We start from the raw sequence: 24,127 nt of genomic DNA, 5'->3' as shown, positions 1-24,127 counted from the left end.
GGGATCGAGCCCCACATCGGGCTCTCTGCTCAGCAGGGAGTCTGCTTCCTCCTCTCTCTGCCTGCCTCTCTGCCTACTTGTGATCTCTGTCTGTCAAATAAGTAAATAAAATCTAAAAGGAAAACGCTTTAAAAAAAAAAAAAAAAGAAACCACTGGAGATGGCCATCTCTCCTAGAAACAGTTCAGGCCTTTCAGTTTGTTAATGACCATTATTCAGAAAATGCTGATTGGTTTTGGAAAACAGATTATGATACCCATATCCTGCTAGACAACTCAAGATGGCTTCTCTCAAAGTGTGATCCTGAAGAGCCCATTGACTTTGGGAAAAGATATCTACTGAACAATGAAGCCTTGAAGAGATTTGATTCTATGATTCCTCTGTACAGCCCTGGTTACTGTACATCTTGCAGTTTGTTTTCTTGACCTTATACTGTATAAAATTTGCCTACCTTGTGTATGGTTATTTAGGTTCCAACCTGCCTTTTCTGAGAAAACAATAAAGAAAAAAAGTGAAATAATCAAGAATGCAAATCCAAAGTTAAAATTTTTAACATTGCACTGAAGAAAGAATTGCATCTGCAATAAAGAACACTGTAACCCCACTGACAGATTCTTTTATGTGAACATCCATCCTTTTTTTTAAAAAAAAAAAGATTTTATTTATTTTGAGAGAGACAGACAGAGAGGGCACTAGTGGGGAAGAGAGGGAGGAGCAGGCTCCCCTCCGAGCAGGAAACCTATTGAGGGGTTCGATCCCAGGGTCCTGGGATCATGACCTAAGCCAAAGGCAGGCACTTAACAACTGAGCCACCCAGGTGCCCCAGCATCCCACACTTTTAAAAAATCTTCCGCATGAAAGCTTATAAACTGGAGCTTTACTGTGAGCTTTTAGCCCATTAAAATGTATTGATAAGGTAATATAAAGGGAGAATTTCTGGTTTTTAAAAAAGTGGTCAGATGGGACGCCTGAGTGGCTCAGTTGGTTAAGCGGCTGCCTTCGGCTCAGGTCATGATCCCAGCGTCCTGGGATCGAGTCCCACATCAGGCTCCTTGCTCGGCAGGGAGCCTGCTTCTCCCTCTGCCTCTGCCTGCCATTCTGTCTGCCTGTGCTCACTCTCTCCCTGTCTCTCTGATAAATAAATGAAATCTTTAAAAAAAAAAAAAAAGTGGTCAGATAAAGGAGCTAAAGCAGTATTGTTACCTTTTCCTGACCATTTGTATTGATGTCACTGAATAAATGAAACAGCTAACCTTTCTAGAACTACAGTTGACTCTTGAACAACATAGGGGTTTGGTATGCTGACCCTCTCTGCAGTCAAAAATCCACGTATAACTTTTGACTCCCCAAAAACTTAGCCACTAACAGTCTACTGTTAACAGGAAGCCTTACCAATGACATAAACAGCCAATTAACACATATTTTATATGTTACATGTGTTACATACTGTATTCTTAAAAGTAAGCTAGAGAAAAGATGTTATTAAAATCATAAGGAAAATACATTTACCGGATTGTTGAGTTCTTTTTGAAAAAAAGTGTATAAGTGGATCCACACCTTTTTTTTTTAAGATTTTATTTATTATTTATTCAACAGACAGAGATCACAAGTAGGCAGAGAGGCAGACAGAGAGAGAGAGGGGTAAGAAGGCTCCCTGCTGAGCAGAGAGCCCGATTCAGTGCTTGATCCCAGGACCCTGGGATCATGACCTGAGCCGAAGGCAGAGGCTTAACCCACTGAGCCACCCAGGCGCCCTGGATCCACACATTTTAAACCCATTTTCTTCAAGGGTCAACTATACACTGCACTGTTAATATACACGTGTGCTACGAAACAGAGGTGCCTTATGCCTGGCTGGCTCAGTCAGTAAGTAGAGTATGTGACTCTTGATCACAGGATTTTAAGTTTGAACTCCACATTGGGTGTAGCAGTTACTTAAAATTGTTAAAAAGCAATGCGCCTTGGGGATGCCTAGGTGGCTCAGTCATTGAGCATCTGCCTTCAGCTTAGGTCATGATCCTGGAGGCCTGGGATTGAGCCACATCGGGCTCCCTGCTCTGTGAGCCTCTTTCTCCCTCTCCCTCTGCCTGCTGCTCCCCCTGCTGTGCTCTTTCTCTAACAAATAAATAAAATCTTGTTTTAAAAAAATGCATCGAAGAAAAATTTAGGAGATATTATTGGCCATCATGTTTTTAATACAAGATGTGAGTTTGCATCCATGGTATAACAAATGAACCAAACGCCCCCCCAAGACACTGTTTTATCTAATTAAAGTTATACTCTAACTATTTATAATTAACAGTATCTCTTCCAGAAAAATGTAGAATTGGAAATGCTACTTGCTTACGGTATATCAATAAAACCCATGTTTTTAAAGTTAGCATGAACCTTGACTATATTATACATTTGGTTCTAAATACTGGTTTATTGTTTATTAGAATTAATATTCATGAAAAAGAATGTTTAAGTCAGTTATTTAATATGTGACATTTTTTCCATTTTGCTTTCATTAAACATACTTGCCAATGGCACTAATTTGCATTCTTGTCTTGTAGTCTCTGGTTTTCAGCAGCCACTGCAAAGCAGTGAGTGGCTACTCAGACCAGGTCATCCATCAGCGGAGATCAGCTACCTCCTCGCTACGTTGCTGCCTGCTCACTGAACTGCCATCTTTTTTGTGTGTGGCCAGTCCACGAGTAAGTGCCACAGGAGGGAAGAGACAAAATAGATGATAATTGAAGAATTAAACCAACTTCTAAGAGATCTATTTCTTAAACAATTACTTTAAGCTCTTTGGACCTTGAGGAACGTAAATCATCAGTATTTAGAAGACACACATGGTCCTGGCTTTCCCAAGACAGTGCTCCTCCCTTTAAATTACATTGGTTTGAGAATTGTATGGTAGATCGGAATGGCTTCTTTCCCTGACCGTGTGTCTCCTGTGTCGTTCCTCTCGTTTAGTCAGGGACTCTAAACTACCATGGGAGCAAGCCATCTGTCAGGTAGATTATCACTGAACAGAAGGGTCAGGGACAAGGGAATATTTGAAAAGGAGAGGGAGCCATTTGTTACCCGCATTGAGGTTTTTTTTTTTTTTTTTTTTTGACAGGGTTTTTGAGGGTTTTTTAGAGGAGGGGGTCAGATTGGGAGGGAGATTTGATCTGGCCTTATCGCCTCAGTGCAGTCTTCAAACAATAAAAGGAAACATAACACTCCAGCATCAGGAAACTTCTTAGCCTGGTGTTCTCTCACTCTTCTCAGCAGCTCTGCCTGGCCTGTGATTCACAGGTATGTTCCCTCTGAAAAGTGACTGTTGTGCTCTATTCACCATTCAGCAGTCTCAGTTTTATTTGCAGGTTGGGAGCAGTTTCTCTTATGGTTTCAACTTTGAGCACCTGTTAGATCCTTCCTAACCCTCCTTTTTATCAAAACAGCATACTCTGTGGATTGCCAGCAGCATCGCTACAAAGGCTCCCCTTTGCCCAGTGCTGTTTTTTACTCTGCTTACCTCTTCCATTCTTTCCTGTCGTTGATCAGAGCTAGACAGAAGCTCTCTTACAACTCTGAACAACTGTGTGAAGGGAGGGTGCAGAGTAGAGATGCATTAGACTCTCTGGTTAGAGCAGAGAACAAGTTTCAGTCTTCCTGGCTCATTTCCTTTTTGCTCTAAGGAGCATCTTTCAGTTAGCCAGGAAAACTCTTTTTTTTTTTTTAAAGATTTATTTATTTGACAGAGAGAAATCACAAGTAGACAGAGAGGCAGCCAGAGAGAGAGAGAGAGGGAAGCAGGCTCCCTGCTGAGCAGAGAGCCCGATGCGGGACTCAATCCCAGGACCCTGAGATCATGACCTGAGCCGAAGGCAGCGGCTTAATCCACTGAGCCACCCAGGCGCCCCTAGCCAGGAAAACTCTTAAAGAAGCCGACATTACTTACCCTTCTGTGTTTTACCTTCTTTTCTTCACTCATTCTAGAAGGTCTGCTGTGTTCACAGTTCTGTTTAAAGAAGGTGGATCCTTCTGAATCTTCCTTAGTGATATTTTTCTGTCATTATTGACATCAGCTTGCATTCTTTATTAAGATATCAAAGGTCAGAATCTGGCAGGGGTCCCAAGAAAGTTGATGAATGGAAATGAGATGATGATGGGACTGAGTCCCATTGACTCCTGCCTGCCTTCCCTTCTTTCTGCTGACCCTGTACTACATGAACTTGATTTGCGGGCCACTGTCAACTGTGATATATATTAGCTATCTAAATAGAAAGTATTTAGATTTTCTATATATCGTGTTCTGCCAAAGCATTTTTGGTCTTGAAAGCTTTAGTCAATGCAGGTAAATGTACCCTTTCTAGAACACATCTAAAGTCAGGTGCTTCTATAGAAAGTGGTCTTTAGATCACATAGTTGTGTGGTTCATTTCCTTCTCACCCTTCCAATCTGATGTGTATACTGCGAGGCCTGACAAGAGGAAGTCTAGATTTCAGAGAGGGATGTCTAGATATTTTTACTTCTCATATCCCTAGTGATTTATAGAGCCAATTAAAAAGTGAGCTGCCGGGGCGCCTGGGTGGCTCAGTGGGTTAAGCCGCTGCCTTCAGCTCAGGTCATGATCTCAGGGTCCTGGGATCGAGTCCCATATCGGGCTCTCTGCTCAGCAGGGAGCCTGCTTCCCTCTCTCTCTCTGCCTGCCTTTCTACCTACTTGTAATCTCTCTCTATCAAATAAATAAATAAAATCTTTTAAATAAATAAATAAATAAATAAATAAAATAAAAAGTGAGCTGCCTTGGGCTGTCATTGCATTGACATGCATGAAGATTCTTTTTATTTATTCTACTCAGAGCTCTCTGGCCAACCACTCTGAAGAAGAACCCCCCTCTCCCAACAGACTCTCACACATGGGATACCCCAACTGTACAACTGAAGCCTTCTTTTCTGAGGAGCCCAGAGTCAAAACTGTCAGCCTGGTGCTGCTGTTTCCCTAAAGAATAGTAAATAGTGACTAGTTTGAAGAAGGCTAAAATAGCATAAAGGTGGGGTGACAGGAAGGGAACAGGAGAAAACTTTATTATTTGGCTGAAGCAGTCTGCCCTAGCACCTTCCGTTCCTACTCAGCCCCTCTCTCCATAATTATTATAGAGTTTTTTCTCATAGCAGGTGCCAGACCTGAAATAGGAGTAATTACACCATGGTTATATGGACAGGAAGAGGAGTTTTTAAAAAGTCTGAATATTTTATACACTCATCCACAAGCTTTTACCTTTCAGATCAGGCCTGGGGTGTGAATAATCCTGGTATCCTTGATTGTCTTATATTGATTTCTAACCCATCTGTGGTAGGGAAAAACTGACTTTCTTTGAAGTCAGAACCTTAGCCTTGAGCTGAAACAAATTAATGTCCCTGTCTTGTGCTGTGGAAACTTTCAGGGTCAGTTCTAGAAGAACTGTGCCTGCCACTATGGAAGGAATTATAGGAGCTGTTTTCTTGTTAGCTGAAGAAATAATTCTGCTGGGTAAACTAAGACCCTGGAGTTCATTTTACCAAAAAACTGAAGCGCTTGTAGTGGTCACGCTTGCTAGAGCTAGAGCAGGAGCATACATGTCCTCAGGAAGGACGCGCTAAATGCTTGAGGAGACAGCCCTTGAAGATACTATAGTTTAGGAAGTTAGTGAAGCAAGAAGCAGAGGTTAGCTCATGTGAGACTAAAGGGAGTATGCATTTCCATTTGTGGAGAGGGAAGAATGGTGTGGCATGCTTCATCTCTCCCTGCTTCTGAGCAATCAGGAAGGCCACATGGGGTTAGAAGAATGGGTGGAGGCCATTTATGAGAGAGTTGACTTGGGAAGCACAGTTTAATTAGAAGTGGACTTGTTTGTCTCCTCTTAGACCTCATGAGTTCACTGCTTGCGTACTTATGACATGACATTCTGTGATTTTTGCATATATCTTGATCCAGGGCCCTTGCCAAAGAAGCTTATCAAAACATTAAAAAATATTTCACTAAGAACTGGGCCTCACATACCTCCTAGTTTTCAATCCTGGACTTGGAAGGATGTCAACAAAATGAATTTGGAAAATAGGTGAAAGTTTATAACTGGAGAAAGTTTTGTTTTTAAACTGTGTAAGAGTGCCTAGGAGTGAGTCTTAGGCAGGAAAAACATTTTGCCTGTGTCATTGTTCCCCTCTTCCTTTGTGCTGAGTTTTTAGCTTTTGATTTTTCATCTGGAGAATCTGGGCCCAAAGTCTGTATGTACGGATTATTGCCCTTATTATACTATTATTATTATTTTAGAGAGAGCACATGCGTGAAAACAAATGGGGAAGGGGCAGAAGGAGAGGGAAAGAGAATCTTAAGCAGGCCCCACCCCCAGCACAGAGCCTCATGTGGGACTCCATCTCACAACCCTGAGATCATGACCTAGCTGAAATCAGGAGTCGGATGCTTAACCCACTAAGCCACACAGGTGCCCCCCAAAATCTATATAATTCCATTACAAATTCTGCTTTTCTACAAAATAAACAACGAAAACAAAGCAGTTATCTCTGAGTGTAAAATTGATCAGTGTGAGTATCTTGTTAGAAAAGCGTAAATATTATTTACTCCTCCAAAAGTATATATACTGTATAGAACCGGTCGTACTTCTGTAGTCTTGCTGTTTATATGAGTGTTAGGAAAGTACAGCCACTATCCACTATTGACCATGCAGTTCTGGGACTCATACCGTAGATGGTAGATAGCTGCTCAGTTACTGCCAGGACACGGTACAGCAGGAAAATCCAGGTTTTATCCACCAGTTTTTAATTTCTGTCTTCATTTGTCTATGTTCAACTTTCTGTGGGAAAAAGGAATAAACTGGAAGCAAGAGAACAAACTTCTTTTGGAATGTGTAAAGATGATAGGAGATTACCAACAACTGCTTCTCGTATTGTGTGTGAAACGGGTGTGCTGTCGGGATTTTGGAGCTTTGGAGCTTTGGAGCTGCCAGGGACACCCGCTTGCTGTGACCCCTCCCTGTAGTTTTGTGTCTGGACTGTAGATGGCACTGTTTTCTAGCAAACTCAGTTCAGCTTCATCTATGAGCTGGAGTAGAGGACGCTGTTGTATTAGTAAATCATGCTCTTTCTGGTTTTGGTATCCTCTAGTCTCCAGCAGAGGCACCTGCAGCCCTGTAGTCAGCTAGCTGACTGTTAGTGTACCCCAGGGCAGCATTAAGACTTGGCCTGAGGGGCCGTGGTATTCATTAAAAGCCTAGAGCTATTGGCTTTTCCTTTAGACCTTCTGGATCAAAATCTGCACTTTAGATAAGCTCCCAAGAAGGTTCTTCTACATACCAAAACTTGACAACCGTTCTATTGTCCTAATGATTGATGGGCATGAAGATAGAAAAGCTAATAGTAAGATACATTTTCCTAAATGTCTCTCTTCTGGGAAATCATAGCAACAATAAAACTAGCTAACTAGGTATGGCCCGTGTTCTGTGTTCTGATCTCTCTAATTCCTCTGCACTTGTTCCTTATACCCAGTTTCTCCGCATTCTTGGTCTTGCTCCACGGTTTTTCTGAGCAGTTTAGTGCATATAATGGGACTTTCGCATTTTATCAGCCTGAGCATGCAGATAATCACAACTTCCAAATTTCAACAGAAGGTAACTCAGGCCTCTAATCAGGTGATTTCACAGCTATCTGAATACACAGATGCTTATTAGAGTAGGAATAGACCCAAATCACTTAAAGGATTAAAATGCCTGTTTCTTAATTGGTGAGAGCCTTCTATTCCATGGGGGCGGGGGTGGGGGGCAGGCAGCATTTCAGTGTTGTTGCACCTTGTGAAGAGATGAGAGTTTGTGCATAGGCTCTGTCCTAGCGAAGAAATGAATCCACCACTCTGGCAGTATCTTTCTCCACCTGCTTCCACCATATCCCATCTTATGGCCTAAAGGAAAGGTTCTCTTATCTTTCGTTAGGCTTTTCAGTCAAGCAACCTGGTCAGGGAAGAGGAGAAAAAAGTCTTGATAAACTTGGGAGCTTTGCCACAAAACCATTAAAGATCACTTTAAATGCACCAGGCCAATAACCCTTTTTGTTCTTTAGTAATGACTGTGTAGCTCCAGCTCCCTTCCTGATCTTCCCATTCTGTGTATGGCTACTAGAACTTGAAGTGGCAGAGTTGGATCAGGGATCTATAGAACCATGATAGAATCATTCCTGACCTAGTGTCCTAGTTTTTCTGAAAACTCCAGCACTCTCTGGATCTTTAGCTTGCTGCAGATTCATGTTGTAAGTAGTTGGCCTTTTACCTGGACCAGCTCACTAAGTCAGTTATTAGGGGCAGCTTATTTGTTAGGACAAACTAGCCTGAGAATTATCCACATTTATCTACAAAGTTGGGGTGTAGGAAATGTGCAAGAGCTGTCTCACATGACTATCTCACTGCAGGTTACCGCAGTGCCATTGGATTCTTACTGCAATGACCGCAGTGCAGAATATGAGCGGCGAGTGCTGAAGGAAGGAGGGAGTCTGGCAGCCAAGCAGTGTTTGTTAAATGGGGCCCCTGAACTGGCAGCAGACTGGCTAAATCGACGATCCCAGTTCTTCCCAGAGCCAGCTGGAGGACTATGGAGCATCAGGCCTCAAAATGGCTGGTCTTTCATCAGGATTCCAGGTAAGTTCTTTGTTCTTGTGGAATGGGTTCCCAGCTCTGGCAAGGGAAGAGGAACCGAGGAGATACTCCATGTGGTGGCTTTAGATACTTGGAAGTGCTGGGGGTTTGTTTCCTGTTTTGCCCTTACTAACTTCATAGGTAAAAATACTTGAGTAATTTATGACTTAACAGAGAAATGTTCTTTAGATTTGTGCTTACGTACTCTCCTTTGACAAGCCTACAGCTGAGAAAGGAATGCCACTCTTTAAAAAAAAAAAAAAAAAAAAAGAGCTGGGGAGAGTAAAGTTGGTAGGAAAGGCTCCAGGTCGAATGAGTACAGTTGTCTTGTGCCATTGCCAGTAGGGTGAATGAGAATGTCGTCACTTCAGAAAGCCTAGTTGAAGTAGCATAAACAGTGTCCTGCACGGAGCACTAGAGATCTGAATGATAACCAGAAGAAAAACAGTGTGTTTTGTGCCAAAACGCTAGCAGATTCCCAGACCTCCTAGAGTCAAGGTCGAGGGTTGAAAGGAAACTAGGTTTTCATCTTTGCTTTAGTGAGACTACTTTTAAGGAAACTGAACACAAGATTCCTAGGCTTATGTTGCAAACACCTGCTAGCAGACTAGAGTGCTAGTTGAGGCCTACCACGTTAGTTTTGGTCGTCCAGATTCTCTGATACTTTGATTGTATTCTTTTTACTGGATATAATGAAAGTAAATTAGCGCTGAGTATTCAAAAGAGAGAATCTGCCAAGTGTCAAGGGACTTTGGGTCAGCCTCATCATAGCTGGGATTGGAAGGTGCTTTGAATAGAAGAATCCATCCTGAGTTTATGAGAGCAATATAATATGTGGCCTCGTAGCAGACTTAGAACACCTGAAAGCAGTGAGTGAAGGTGTACTGTTGGAAAACAAGGGGGAAAGCCCACTTGTAAAGCAGGCCTGGTTAGTAGTGGGAATAGAGGACTGAAATCCAGCAGGTCTGGAAACCATTGAATCCCAGCCATAAGATGAGCACAGGTGTTGAAAGAAGCAAGACAACATCTTATTTCTTCTTTCTCCCTTCTTTACTCTGGCTCCTAAGTTCCCAGTACAAGAGTAGAGGGCTTATTGCTGGCGCTGTGGGAATCTCTTGTGGCTTTTCCTGTTCTTTGAAAGAAAAATGGACCTTGTTTAAATAGCAGGAAGTGTCTGAGTTCTTTTCACATCGATAAAAAGCACCAGCCTCACTGGCTGTTTACTGTGAGAACCAACCAGCTCCTCACTGACCCCATTGTGCTCTGTAGACTAGCTGGGGCAGGGCAGCGAGGGGTGGGGGGATGAGGGGTCACTGGAACCCGTGTTTTATCTCTTTTTGCTCTATACTTTTATATTTTCTGCTTCCTTGGGAAGGATTGGTTCCATTATAGTCCCCGAAAGACCAAAATCTCCTGGATTTCACACCTTGAATGCATCTCCCTGTTTCCCCAGGAGAAGGATATTTATTCCTTTCAGAAGTCTTCTCTCCTTGGAAAAAGGAGGTATTTCATCTATTAGCCTAGTTTTACTGCCATGGAATATACTCATTTTGTCCCTAAATAGGCTCTTACACTGTGGCCAGTTAAGAAGTTGTGTCTAAGATACTTTAAGCCTGTACTATAGGATTGTGGAAGATGTTGCAAGAAAGAGGATAGGTCTATACAACACTTTGAGATCCTGTTTTAAAGTGAGGTTGGACTTGGCACAGTCAGCCTAATTTCTAGGGGATTGTGCTCTTCTTGGCTCTGTGCCCTACTTAGCAACAGGTGGTGCTGTTGTCCAGTGCAACTTCGGTAGCTCCTGAGAAATTGAGTAATGGATGCTAGGCCTGAAAGATCCCAGTGTGTAGAAGGAAAGAAACCTGTTTTTTTTTTTTTTTTTTTCTGCCTGTCTTTGTAAGGACAAGTACTGGGTGATGAGTTAACATGCTTAACGGAGAAGCAGAAACACTGTTCGTTGCTTCAGTATTCAAAGGCTATGGCTGCAGTCTCTTTCTGCTTAGTCCTTTTCTTTCAGGGCAGTCCAGAGAAATCCAGTCCATCCACTTTCACTTCCCACATACACGGTAATAGCTAACAAGTGCCGTTTTTGCTTCTCTCAGGTGCTTCGGAGTTCTGTGTGCGTCTTTGTCTCTGAGCCGCCTCCTCTTAGCATCATTCATTCTAGTTAGCAAAGGAAAGGAGATGTGGGAAGCAAGGATGTGTGAAAACTATTGAATCACAACTTTGAGATGAAGCTTCTCAAAATGCAGACACTAGACTGATTTACATACGCTAAAATATTTGTGTGGAGGGAGTAGATGTGAATGGAGAGGGAAGATAAGTAGTCTGCAGAGATCCGATGAACCTAGCTTGCGTTCTCTTCTCAGTGATGAAAACTGTATATGGGCTTTCTTTTTTTTCCACTGTCCTGCGCTTTTAATGAAAAAAGAAAGAAACTTACTGTCTAAAGCTGATTGGTAGCCCTGTGGGGAATGCTTAGGAGCTATCAAAATTGAGGGATCCCAGGGAACCCAATTAAAAGAGAAAGGTAATTGTGACAAGAAAATGTTGAAGTTGTTAGGAAAGCATTGCCGCCTGATCAGACTTGGAATTCATACAGGCCTCCTTGTCTGGTGCCAGGGACAGGGCCTAGCATTTGGTTCTGTCCCAGCTGCAGTCATTTGATTGTGTTGGTAAGGAGATCAACAAAAAGAAGAGCATTTCAGTAATCTAAACAGGACCAAACAAAGAGGCTGAACAAAGGTGTGTGTGCCACAGTGTCGGGGAGGGGGTGGTGGAGGGAGAGATGTGGCCTGGCAGCGTTCCGAAGGTGGGAAAAGGCAGGCAGCAGTGCAGAGGAGTAAACATCCAGGGCCTGTGGCTTTGTAGCAAAAACAGAGTGGCTGATGATTTGTTATGGTGCTGTCAGCACATCCGTTCTCATTCGGTTTATACAATGATTACGACTTGGCAAATGGTGGCGAGAACAGAGAAATACCCATTGAGAACTCTTGGATTGCTCTCAACAGTCAGCCTCTGCATTCTGAGGGGGGAAAAAACGGGTTTGAACCCAGAAATTAGGGATAGACTGTACGTTTTTTAACAGTTCCCTTTTTTACTTTTAGTGGTTAGTTGTCTGTGTTGTCTCTCTATCCTTTGTGTCTCCTTTTTTACATCCCATGACCACTTCCACATATACACTTAAATCTCCCGGCCCCTTCGGCCTCGTTTCTTCCCTCTCTTAGTAGCAGCGATTGTTCAGGGCATGTTTATGGACCAGTCTGCAAACAGGAAGCTCTACTTCCTGAAATGTGATGGGAGTTGAATGATACTGAATGGATAAGATGAAAATTTGAGAGCTAAGTGCTCTGTAAAGATCTCTGGCTAAAATGCTTTTTTTTTTTTCTTTTAATGGGCTGAGGAAAGAGAAAGCACGAGTTAGTGAGTAAAAGCAGCTTCCATTTCACAGAAACCCAAAGTCAGTCCTTCTGAGAAGCTGAACAAACTTTAGTGTCTTTATTAAATTATAGTTTAGGATAATGATATTTACTAGCCAGCCTATTCGAAATCATCCAGGAGAAGGAGTTTGTATTTACACAGAGGGGCAGGAATGGATATGTGTATTTGGATTTCTCGATATTTAAGTGTCTCCAGAGACAGGCAAAATAGCCTTTGTTTCTCTACATTCTCGTGCTTTCAGGAGGTGTAAACCATTTAGCCACAGAACTAGCAGAAACAAATATCTAGAGATAGGATAAAGAAGGAAAAGCAAGTTTCTCTGGTCACCTAGAGCAGATATGACATGGACCTCACTCTTAGATGTCCATGTGTACCTGCTGTCCCCTGAGTAAGGACATGGAGAAGGGAAACTTTCAGTTTTCTTAGCAGCAGATATCTGATTGGGAACTGAGCTTTGGAAGGGAACCTACACCTCCCCCTTTCAGGGTTCTTCTTCTCAGAGCACTACTGGATCATGACTTAACAGTGCTGTGCATTCTTCTCTAGAGTTACTTTCCTGCTCTTGGGATGACAAGCACCCTGGTTGTAGTAATTTTGGCTGCATACAGCTTTGCAGTGAGTGATTTTGCTGCTTCAATTAAATACAGTTTCCCCCTCCTCCCCCCCCTTTTCTTCTCCCCAGGCAAGGAGAGCCTCATCACTGACAGTGGAAAGCTGTATGCCCTTGATGTCCTCCTGACTCGGCTCAAGTCTCAAGGACATAGGGTCCTTATCTACTCCCAGATGACCAGGATGATAGACCTGCTGGAGGTAGGAGAAGGAACCTTGGGGCCTAGGACACCTTGACATTTAACTTGCAGGAATCATATGTCTATGACTAATGTCCGTCCTGCTTAATGGGAACCCAAAACTTGTCTTTGTGATTTTACAGTGTGTAAAGTGAGGAGAAGCAGCTCCTGGCAGATCTGAGAATATGCAAAGGACTTTTACCTCCTTCCCTACACCTGTGAAATAGAACGTCCCCTACTCCTTCCTTTATTAGGGAAGAAATTCCCTAATTTTAAAGGAGAGCAGAGTTAGGAATTACTTAAGAAGTCCTCTGAAATTCTGTATGGAAAACAAGACTTAAGATTAGTTCTCTGTATAGAAAACCAGAGAGCAGCTGTTCAGCCTGACTTAATGTAGTGGTCTCAGCTTGACTCCATATTGTGTTCAGCTGGAGGAACTTTAGAAAATACTAATGTCTTGTCCCATCCTCAGAGATGGTTATTTAATACCTTTGGAATGAGGCCTAGGCATCAGGATACTTAAAAAAGCTCCTGAGGTGATTCTCACAGGCCGGCAAAGTTGAGAACCACTGGGTTATGTTGAAAGATACAACTTGTTTGACTGTGCAGGGCAACTTCTGTTTCTTCAGTTAGCTGTGTTGACGTTCCCTCTGCTTTCTTGTTGTCTGAGTGGAGGTTAATTACTTGATGGAGAGGAAGTCATGGACATGGAAATAGGAGAGTGAAACTGAGGACAAATAACCACAAGCGACCAGAGTTAGCGTTTAGAGCTAGAAAATTGAAAAGCTGGTGGTCGGGGGGCTAAAGCACCTGGATGTAAGTAGTATATAAATATTTGCATGTTTTTCCATGGGCTTTTTATAGCTAAGGCTTCATATTCTAACCCTGCTACTCCAGGGAGTAGCTGGTAGTAAATATGTGGAAATTGGAGCATAATTATCCCTATCTAGGAATAAGGGAGTAGGGATCATATCAGCACAGAAGGAATGAAGGGCTAGCATAGGGAAGAAGTTTTAGGTTTCTGGAAGCCAAGCATGGCTTACTGAATTTCTCAGTCAGTAGTTTGGTAATGCCTTAGCAGGCTCTTTTTAATAATCTGGCAACTTCTTTTAGCATATTTGAGGTCACCTTTAATCACTAAGTTTGACATTTAATACAGTGTTTAGTCCCTCGAATGCTGTCAACAGGCTGAACTATCTGTTTTGTCCTATGGAATAGGTTACCTATTTCTAAATGATGGAAAAATGCTTATTGCTGGCTGTAAATCACTGTAAGAGAAGTAATTAAGCCTCTGTGTTTGCTGCAGATCTTACCTTGTGTTAAAGGTCCTAATAGCAGTAATCCAAAATAAAAGGACTGCCTGCATCTTTAATGTTCTGTTCAAACCAAATGATGTCAACAGCCCAAAAATATGAGTAACTTTCCTTCAGTGGGGCTTCTCTTACATAAAGTGCACTTGCCTTGTCCTGAGGAGTCAGGGAAGTACAGATCAAGTAGTGATCTTGCACTGCTGTGAATTATAGAAAAAGCAGTATGCTAAAGACTTTGTAAGAGAAATGATCTTTTTTTTCCCCAAGACTATGTCAGTGTATTTTGGAGTCCTAAAGTTGCTTCATATTAAAGGAAAGTTAAAAAGTAAGTGGGGTAAGCTACCAAAAAATAACTGGCTCTGAGAGCTGAAGGGGAGTGTAGATGGTTTAAATTTGATGAATCCTACATTTTATTTCTTCTTTCTATGTATTACACCCTTCTAGGTACTCCTAAATGGTACCAAAATAAGTGATTCAGAAGTATGATAATGAGCTTTGTTCAGGATGAGTGCTGTAAACCCTTCCCACCAGGGGCACTTCCTATTTCTAATCCAGCAGGTTCTTTGGAGAGGTTTGTGGGAATGCGGACAATGTGGGTAGGTTTTACAAACATGGCAGCCTGAGAACCTTTTCTAAATATAGTTGCATCTCTCCATGGGGAATTCGAAATTAGGGAAAACTGAATTTCACAGCTGCTGACATTCCTTAGCTGTATGAATAACATGCATCTAGAATGCTGAAGCCAGAAAACATTGCTACTGTTTACATGTTTTACTGAAAACCTAAAGTGAAACTGTTGTCTAGTTTCCTTCAACATTACATTTCCTAAAAAGTTCATTTGTCTTTCTTTTTTTCAGGGGGGAGGCGTTCTGTTTATTTTAATACTGTTTACTCAAATGACCCAGAGTCAAGAGGCTGGACCTCAAAATTTATTTTGTGGGCATGGAGTTAAAATGCCCACAGTGTTTAATATATGTCTAATCATTTATTGAAGTGTAAAGGTATTGTGGATCTTATGGCAGTGCAGGATTAGGTCTATATTTCTTTACCTTTTCAAAGAGTTATTCTGGGGTTTGCTTTGTTTTCAGATTTTACTTACTTATTTGACAGAAAGAGAGACAGCGAGAGAGGGAACACAAGCAGAGGGAGCGAGACAAGGAAAGCAGGCTTCCTGCAGAGCGGGGAGCCTGATACAGGGCTCCATCCCAGGACACTGGGATCACGACCTGAGTCAAAGGGAGACGCTAAACCGACTGAGCCACCCAGGCGCCCCTGGGTTTTTTACTCATTGTCATAATAGAAGCTTTCAGTGTAAACATTCATTAGAGTCGTGTTTCAGCTTTAAAACATGACCTGGCATGTGAACCTAAGAATCATGTTATAGAAAGGCCCTTCTGTATAGACGCTTTCCCTTGAATACGTTTGACCTTGCTTTAAAGGTCAAAAAAAAAAAAAAAATACCTTGACTCTTGCCTTGTCTCTTCATTCTCAATGTGTTGGGGGTTTTGTTTGGTTAGTTTTAGATTAAAAAAAAATTTTTTTTTGGTGATGCCTGGGTGGCTCAGTGGGTTAAGCCTCTGCCTTCGGCTCAGGTCATAGTCTCAGGGTTCTGGGATTGTCTTCCTTCACCTTGGCTCTCTGTTTATTTCTAGGACTCAGAAAAACCAAAATATGGTAAAAATCCACAAACTTCTGTATGACCAGTTTTCTATTTGGGGAGAAATACTAGTTCTGGGCACTTAGTATTTGCTCAGTATTTTTTTATGAAGTGATTGATAGCCTCTTTCTCTTGGGCAAAAATCTGACTTTAAGTTTCTTGTGAATATATCAGATCTTATTCCAAATAGAATTCTGTATTCAGAAATGTCTTATTCTTTCCCACGGTATCCAAGTACTGTTTCTAGATAGGGGATAAGAAAGCAGACTGCTAAACTTCCAGGGCCAGGAATTTTTAGTGTGCCACAGGCAGAAGTCAAAGCCATAGATAGGGGAGGATATGCTAGATCCCTAAATGTTATATTACAGATTTATCTTATATTTACTGAGTCATCTGTAGGGTCTTTGCTGGTGGGGGTGCTCTGGAAGCAGACCGGACCTCTCTGCAATTGAGATGATGGTGTCCAGCTGGATGTCAGACAAAGCTTTTCCTACCATCACCATTTTTACCCGAGTTTGGAACTTTTCACCCCCTACCACCATATTCTGACAGTTGCAGAAAGCTTTTAACTCACTACAGATGACTTATATCATCTGGGTTGTCTCATTTGAGGCTCAATCCTGTTGGATCAAGCAGCTAAGACTCTAGTTGAAGGAAGTAAGTGTCAGTATTTTCTCTGAATACTAAAGTACTTGGAAAGGGTCAACCAGCTGGTACTGTATGTGGTGTGATTGTTAAGTACTGAAACCCAGACAAATTTTGTACTATACAGTGTATGAGAATAGTACAGGTCAGAATTAAATCCAGATAATTTATAGCCGATGATGGCATTTGAGACACTCGGTTGTATAACTTACCTGTTCAGCAAGTACCTCACTTGGATAGGATTCATCCAGAATAGACCTTCTGTCATTCATAAGCTGCTTTCTCTTAGAACTCCTAGTTACCTTCAGGAGCTGTGATTCTGAACCTACCGGGAAGCTAGGTTTGCTAAAACTGCCCCAAAAAAAGCAAATTGGGCTCACTGTTAACTAGCATTTTGATTAGACTTTAGGAATGAAGGAAGGAAATGTGTCAGCTTACAACCACATTTATTCTGTTTCATTCGTTTCTATTCAGGCCAAGCATGAGCTCAGCAGATGTGAATATAGGTTATAGGTGAATATAGGTTCGTTTCTTTTCAGGCCAAGCATTGTGCTCGGCATATGTGAATATAGGTTAAATGTTGTCTTTAATTTGAAGAAATGTATCTAATGGAGGTTATATCACACACACACACACAGCTGTCAAGTGTACTCTGATACTAGAGCCCAAAATGAACCATAAACAGAGCTGAAGATAGCAAGATGAATACCTTTATTTCTAACTGGATCACTTGAGGGAGGGTTCCCATTGATAGTGACTTCTGACCTGAACTTAAATGGAATTTTAATCATCAGGGAGAAAGGCATTCCAGACTAAGGAAGCCAGGTGTAAAAAGGCACAGGGATGGGAAGGTACAAGACATTTGGGACAGACTAGCTCAGTGTGACTGAAGCATATGGTATAGGAGAAAAGGGAATAACACATATAGGGTGAAGGCAGATTATGATTGACCTATATATGCCTTGTGATTAGGTCTTGCTCCAAAAGACTCTTTGTATTAGATAAGAGAAGGATGGCTGCCATATTTCACTCATTTGGTGTAATTTGCTTGGGCAACGGAGAGGTTATAATAGAGACTGAGGGGAGCCTTATTCTTTGCTATTGATATACCCCAAAGATGGCAAGTGGCATGTCCAGGAAATAGTTAACACCAGGAGGAGGTTTGTGGATCATAATGAGTCTTTTCCCCAAACTGTTTGGGGAAAGTGAAATTGGGTTGAAGTGAATAGCAGAGGCAACTTTGAAATAGAAAAGAAGACTCAGAACAGAAGGCTCTTGTTAGAGATATACAAACATTTGCCTTTATTTTTTCAAATGCCCAATTACCCTTTTTTCTGTGATGATAATGGATGGAAATTATGGATATGTATTAAGAACCTTATGTGGGGGGCGCCTGGGTGGCTCAGTGGGTTGAGCCTCTGCCTTCAGCTTAGGTCATGATCTTGGGGTCCTGGGATCGAGTCCCGCATCGGGATCTGTGCTCAGCAGGAAGCCTGCTTCCTCCTCTCTTTCTGCCTGCCTCTCTGTCTACTTAGGATCTTTGTCTGTCAAATAAATAAAATCTTTAAAAAAACAAAAAAAAGAACCTTATGTATCTTCTGCCTAACACACCACAACCACCTTTTTTCCCCTAGTGGTGGTGAGCTGCTCTTCCATGTGGAAAGCATTAAAGGGGTTAAGCTGGGGGCTCTAGGCACCAATTAACTTGAGTTCTAGTCCTAGCTCCATTACCCACTACTTACATGACCTTAGAGAACTTACTTAACATCTGTACCGTGGGAGGGCAGATTACAACACCTGTCTTAAAGATGACTATAGTGAGGATTAGATAAGCAAAATACGTACAGAATAGTGTTTGTCACTTAGTAAATGCCCAGTAAATGCTAGCCACCATCACCACCACTACTGCAAGATGAACCTAGTACCTTTTAATTCACCACTGAGTTGTGTGAATGTTTGCTTTTATTTAGTGTACTTTATAGGAGTGAGAGGTACTTGTGGAAAGTATTTTGAGTTATACTGATAACCTCTGCAGCTACTGCTTTACAAGTAACTTTACAAGTTACTTTACAAGTAACTTACAGATAGGATCCACTTCTCAAAGTGTATTTTAAGAGTGGTTTTCAAACTAGTGGTGTGGGGTAGAGGACAAGAAAATTAGGTAGAGATTAAGCGGGGGGGCCCTGGGCTCCCCCTTCTTCATCAACCAGAATAGTAATGCCTTTTTTTGGTAAGATTTTATTTATTTATTTATTTGACGGAAATTACAAGTAGGCAGACAGAGAGGGGGAAGCAGGCTCCCCACCGAGCAGAGAACCTGATGCGGGGCTCGATCCCAGGACCCTGGGATCATGACCTGAGCCAAAGGCAGAGGCTTTAACCCACTGAGCCACCCAGGCACCCCCAGAATAGTAATGCTTTTTATCTATTTTATATTAGAGGGGTTTCTTTCTTTCTTTCTTTCTTTTTAAGATTTTATTTATTCATTTGAGAGAGAGAGTGCATGCAAGCAGGGGCAGAGAAAGAGGGAGAAGTAGACTCCACTGAACAGGGAGTCCAATGCAGGGCTTGATCCCAGGAATCTCAGATCACGACCTAAGCCAAAGGCAGATGCTTAACTGACTGAGCCACCCAGGATCACTTACAGGGGTTTCATATAACATTTCCCTTGGAAAAAGAAAAAGTTCCAGTACTTTTGAAATAGTATAATGATGTTGTTCTCCAACAATGTTTCTCAAGCTTAAATGTACTTACAAGTAATACATGTTAAAACACAAATTCTGATTCATTAGTTATGGGGTGTATCCCTCAGTTCTGCATTTGTTTTTGGTTTGTTTTTTTGTTTTTTGTTTTTTTTTATTAAAGTAGGTTTCCTGCCCAGCATGGAGTCCAGCACAACCTCAACAACCCTTGAAGTCAAGAGTCAGATGCTTAACCGACTAACCTACCCAAGTGCCCCTCAATTCTGCATTTTTAACAAATTGCGGGTGTTGCCAGTGCCGCTTATCTGAAGGCCATGCTGCAGTAGCAAGATTCCGATGGACCCCGTCCTACCTTCTCTTTGTAGTGGTGGTTCTCAGCTGCAGATATAGGGTATCTCTTGCACTCATCTTTGGAGGTTTTTAAAAATAAACCAGTCTGGGCCCTATCCCAGACCTACAGAGTCTGAGTCCCTGGGGTGGGTGCAGGCACATGTATTTTTAATCCCTGTTGAGAATCACTACTCAAATACCAAGAGTACATCTTGTCCATAACCCCTTTGGCTTCTTCAGTAATTTTTAAAAATAGTATCTAGTAGGACTGTATAGCTCTCGAGACTTCCTAAATGTTAAAAGCCATAATTTTTATTTTATTAGTTCAAGCAGTATTAGAATTTACTTTGGTTAGTAGTTATTGATCCCACAAGAATCCACTTGAGAGTACTGATGTTTGTATTTATTTAATTAACGGAGGATACTAAATTATGAGACAGCTGGAAGAGGAAGAAGGTCTCTCTTTGGTTTCTCTTCTCTCTTTGCAGTTTTAAGTGGAGTAAAAAGAATTGCTTTACAAGTCTCCAGGAAATTTAATCATACTGATGTATCATTTTCTAAGTCTTTGCTAAATACCAGAAGGGACTTAGGTGAGAGATATCCTAGATGTCTAGAGAGTACCTTGTGTAAGGAAGGACTGGATAATGGCTCATCTTTCTCTTCCATAAGCCTTCTTTAATGAGGAGTGCTAAGCATGACAAAGTTCCTGCAGACCATAGTAAAGTCATCCAGCAAGTGGTAATCAGCCAATAGTGGTTCTCAGACATGGAAATGAACTACAAGGAGTTGGGGCATGACTGGGAATGTTTAAAATGGATCTTAGAAAATGTTACGATATAGGGGCACCTGTGTGGCTCAGTCATTAAGCCTTCTGCCTTGGGCTCAGGTCATGATCCCAGGATCCTGGGATAGAGCCCTGCATCAGGCTCTGCTCAGCGGGAAGCCTACTTCTCCCACTCTCTCTGCTTGTGTTCCCTCTCTCTCTGTGTCTCTCTCTGTCAAATAAATAAATAAAATCCTTTAAAAAAAAAGAAAAAGTTATGATGTAGAGATTGTTAAGTGGAGAGACGTACATACATATATATATGTATATATGAGATAGATTTTTAAAATAAATTTTTGAGGGGCACCTGGCTGGCTGTCAGAAGAACATGTGACTCTTATTTCAGGATCATGAGTTCAAGCCTCATGTTGGGTGTAGAGATTACTTAAATATAAATAAATAAATATTCACAGTTTGATGACTTAACAATTTATTGTCAGAATTTGTGTTTTGATTTGAACAAAATAGAATTTGACTTTATTCTATCTTTAGATTTTTTTAGATAATAGGGAAGCTGAACTAAGCATAGAAGTGGGCACATATCTTGAAATTAGCATTTGAAAGAAATGAGGCGTTTCTTTCTTTTTTTTTTTTTTTCTTGGTCATAAAATAATGGATATTTTATTCCAGCTCTGGGGTATGAAAAAAAAAAGGAGGGGACATATCCTTCTATACACCATTCTAATTTAGCTAACATTAATTTGAAAAAGCTAAAGCAAATATGTGCATGTATCTGTATAAATATTTATATATACACATACATATTTCATAAGTATTTATATATTTACTCTAGTTTTTTATAAACACACCTTAAAAATCATTAAATGCATCCCAATACTTCTGCCTCTTCATCAATCACTTAATATTGTTTGGATTAAATTCACAGTTTGTGTTTTAATCTCTTATGTGATTGGTCAAACTGTACATTACATTAGAAGATGTGAGAGAAAAGCTTTGTTTAAAAGTTACACCCCCCCCAAAAAAGTTATACTCTGTGCCAGTTACCCTTTACATGATTTTTACATCATTATTTTCAACTTCATACATCTTGTAGTTCTCTACGCAGAGTATTTTAGCTTCTAGTGCTGTACATATCTACATCTTCTGGATGGGACTGTCCATGATCCATGAGCTTGGGGTCAGGCATAAACTTTGTAGCACCTGAGGTGGATTCTGATTTTGTCTTTGTTTCAGAGCTGAGTTCTGCTGGCAAGGAAACTGAGTATTTCAGGCTGCCAGTTGTTTTTGCAGGTATTTCTAGTGTAGCAGAATTTCCTAGCTTAGATTTTTCTTTAGGTTTAGGAAGTGATTCTTCTTTGTTGCTTTTTGTCCGCAATGATTTAACTGCTCCATAAATTTGCTGGCTTACAGTATATGCCTTTTCCCCAGTTACCTTTGCAATTATTACTGACTGAACTGGGTAGCAAACAGTTGCTCCTAAAGTGGCCAGCCCCAGTGGATAAGCAATTTTCTTAAACCTAGAACCTTTTCGGGGCGCCTGGGTGGCTCAGTGGGTTAAGCTGCTGCCTTCGGCTCAGGTCATGATCTCAGGGTCCTGGGATCGAGTCCCACATTGGGCTCTTTGCTCAGCAGGGAGCCTGCTTCCTCCTCTCTCTCTCTCTCTGCCTGCCTCTCTGTCTACTTGTGATCTCTCTCTGTCAAATAAATAAATAAAATCTTTAAAAAAAAAAAAAAACCTAGAACCTTTTCTTGCTGAAACCAAGCCTGCCAGTGCTGAAACTGTAATCACTCCAAGTTTGGGGAGAAAATCTTGAGGTGGATTCTTCAGGTAAATATATGCATCTTTTCCAAATTGTACTGTATCCATTATCCCATTTTTCATAAACACATAAACACCCTTGCACCAGCCAATATAATGACCAGTTGTACTGCGGATGGATGCAAAGCCCCTTTGTAAATGACCAGGCTGCTCTTCAACATATTTAGACTGCAGAGGTGGTGCAGTATATATGGGAAGCTGCTCCGGTTTTACTAGCTGCTTTTTGTATTCTTCTTCTTTAGCTGCAAGCACAGTTACAGATGCACATATCAGACCTGCAGGTACGGGTGTCAGCTTTCCCATCATGACCAAGTGTGTTTTATTCCTAGGATTCAGGGGTGGTGCAATATTCCCTAACAGCCGCCATATCTGTGACCTTCTCCGCCAGAGTTCTCATATGGTGGGCCAAATGAGGCGTTTCTTTCCAGATTAAATTAGTATCCTTTCTAAACCACCCAGAATTTTTATTTATTTACTTTAAGATTTTATTCATTCATTTGACACAAAGAGAGATCACAAGTAGGTAGAACAGCAGGCAGAGATAGAAGGGGACCGGAGCCAAAGGCAGAGGGCTTAACTCACTGAGGCACCCAGGCGCCCCATAAACCACCCAGAATTTTAGAGACACATCTAGAATAGCTTTGGTATAGCCAGAATTTTTTTTTTTAAGATTTTTTTATTTATTTGACAGAGATCACAAGTAGGCGGAGAGGCAGGCAGAGAGAGAAAGGGAAGCAGACTCCCCACTGAGCAGAGAGCCTGATGCGGGGCTCGATCCCAGGACCCTGAGACCATGACGTGAGCTGAGAGCAGAGGCGTAACCCACTGAGCCACCCAGGCGCCCCATAGCCAGAATTTTTGAATGAATACTGGATTGCTTTTTTTTTTTTTTTTTTTTAATCTCTGCATTCATTTTTTAGCTGTTTTTCTGTGGAGTGAGGGTGTAGACATTCCTCTATTCTGCTTTTAGCTGCTTTTTCCATGTCCATTTACTTGTTGTTTTGAAGCTATTTACTGAAATCAGATCTAAACTCATCTAAGCCTTCTGAAATCCCACTGCTCCCCTGGGTGGAAGAGCAAAGGCTTAAAGCAGTAAACGGAAAAGATTCACTTCTGTTGCCTCAGTAACAGGCTCTCTGCAATCAGCATTGCTTTGACTATGGTCTAGGATTAATACCTCTGGTGTCATGCTGACCTTGACATACAAGTGATATCAACAGAAAGATCTATAAGAAGATTCCTTCATCAATGCTCTCACTGTGGTTAGAAATTCTGGTTCAGAAGGCAAGAGTGCTTGTTGCAGAAAGCCCACCTTGTGGTAGAAGTCCAACCAGTGGCTGTCTCTGTGTATAATCTAGTTATTTGGTTGTTCTGGATGGCAGCATCTCCTGATTGGATTAACTGCCAAGCTATAGTGAGCCTTTCAAGACTATCGTCATGCTCTCATTTTTCACCTTTTTCCCTGAATCCTTCCTTATGTAAAATACCCCTACTCTTCTGCCATTAATCCAGTGCCATTATAGGGCTGTCCCACTAAATATGAACTTGAAACTCTTCTTTGAATATGTTCTACTCCTCTTTGATTATCAAAGCCCTTAGAGAGCCACTGGAGAAAGAAAGAAATAGTAAAAATATATACAAACCACAATGAAGATGTGTTCCTCAGTGAGCTTGTCTACTTTGTCACCAGCCTGTCCTCATACATACCCTAGCCAGAGACCTCTGCCAAGCCATTAAAGGAGTTTGGGTACTAACTTGCTCTGAGAGTAGGCTGCCACACGCACTGTACCAGCCATACCCAGCTGTAGCAACCTTGTGTGCTGAGACACCCAACCAGGTATAATAAGAAAATATTGCAACAAATGAACGTCTGACCATAGAGAATTAACACAGACATCTCCCAAATGTAGAAATAACTAGTCTTTTTCAATAAGAAAAAGTTATTTTAGAACTGAAATAATTGTTTCATGGTGTTTCTTATAAATAAGCAGCTATGT

General features: G+C 41.5%; 2 protein-coding genes across 4 annotated transcripts in view; one reads left to right on the top strand and one right to left on the bottom strand.

Annotated features, from left to right (window-relative positions):
• The window catches only part of INO80 (INO80 complex ATPase subunit), a 140,116-nt gene that overhangs the window by 91,224 nt on the left and 24,765 nt on the right, over positions 1-24,127 (top strand). For all 3 annotated transcript variants that reach the window (XM_059372556.1, XM_059372555.1, XM_059372554.1), the window contains exons 25-27: positions 2,555-2,695; positions 8,432-8,657; positions 12,778-12,905. In XM_059372556.1, the coding sequence (XP_059228539.1) occupies positions 2,555-2,695; positions 8,432-8,657; positions 12,778-12,905 (495 nt within the window). The remainder of the gene's footprint in view (positions 1-2,554; positions 2,696-8,431; positions 8,658-12,777; positions 12,906-24,127) is intronic.
• Positions 20,991-22,530, bottom strand: LOC131998707 (MICOS complex subunit MIC27-like). The gene is made up of 3 exons (XM_059371181.1): positions 22,484-22,530; positions 22,055-22,434; positions 20,991-21,835 (listed from the first exon to the last, which is right to left on the bottom strand). The coding sequence occupies exons 1-3, from the start codon at positions 22,525-22,527 to the stop codon at positions 21,423-21,425; spliced, it is 837 nt and encodes a 278-aa protein (XP_059227164.1). The 5' UTR covers positions 22,528-22,530; the 3' UTR covers positions 20,991-21,422.

The sequence above is a fragment of the Mustela nigripes genome, chromosome 13, assembly GCF_022355385.1.
Source record: "Mustela nigripes isolate SB6536 chromosome 13, MUSNIG.SB6536, whole genome shotgun sequence".
NCBI lineage: Eukaryota > Metazoa > Chordata > Mammalia > Carnivora > Mustelidae > Mustela > Mustela nigripes.
The sequence above is the reverse complement of the archived record's forward strand: the minus strand, read 5'-3'. Positions and strand labels throughout refer to the sequence as shown.

Coding starts and splice junctions, on each gene's coding strand:
- LOC131998707 (XM_059371181.1), bottom strand. CDS start 22,527: ATGAGAACTCTGGCGGAGAAGGTCACAGATATGGCGGCTGTTAG. Junction 22,435..22,483: donor ACAGATATGGCGGCTGTTAG/GGAATATTGCAC, acceptor ACACTTGGTCAT/GATGGGAAAGCTGACACCCG. Junction 21,836..22,054: donor CTTGGTTTCAGCAAGAAAAG/GTTCTAGGTTTT, acceptor CGCCCCGAAAAG/GTTCTAGGTTTAAGAAAATT.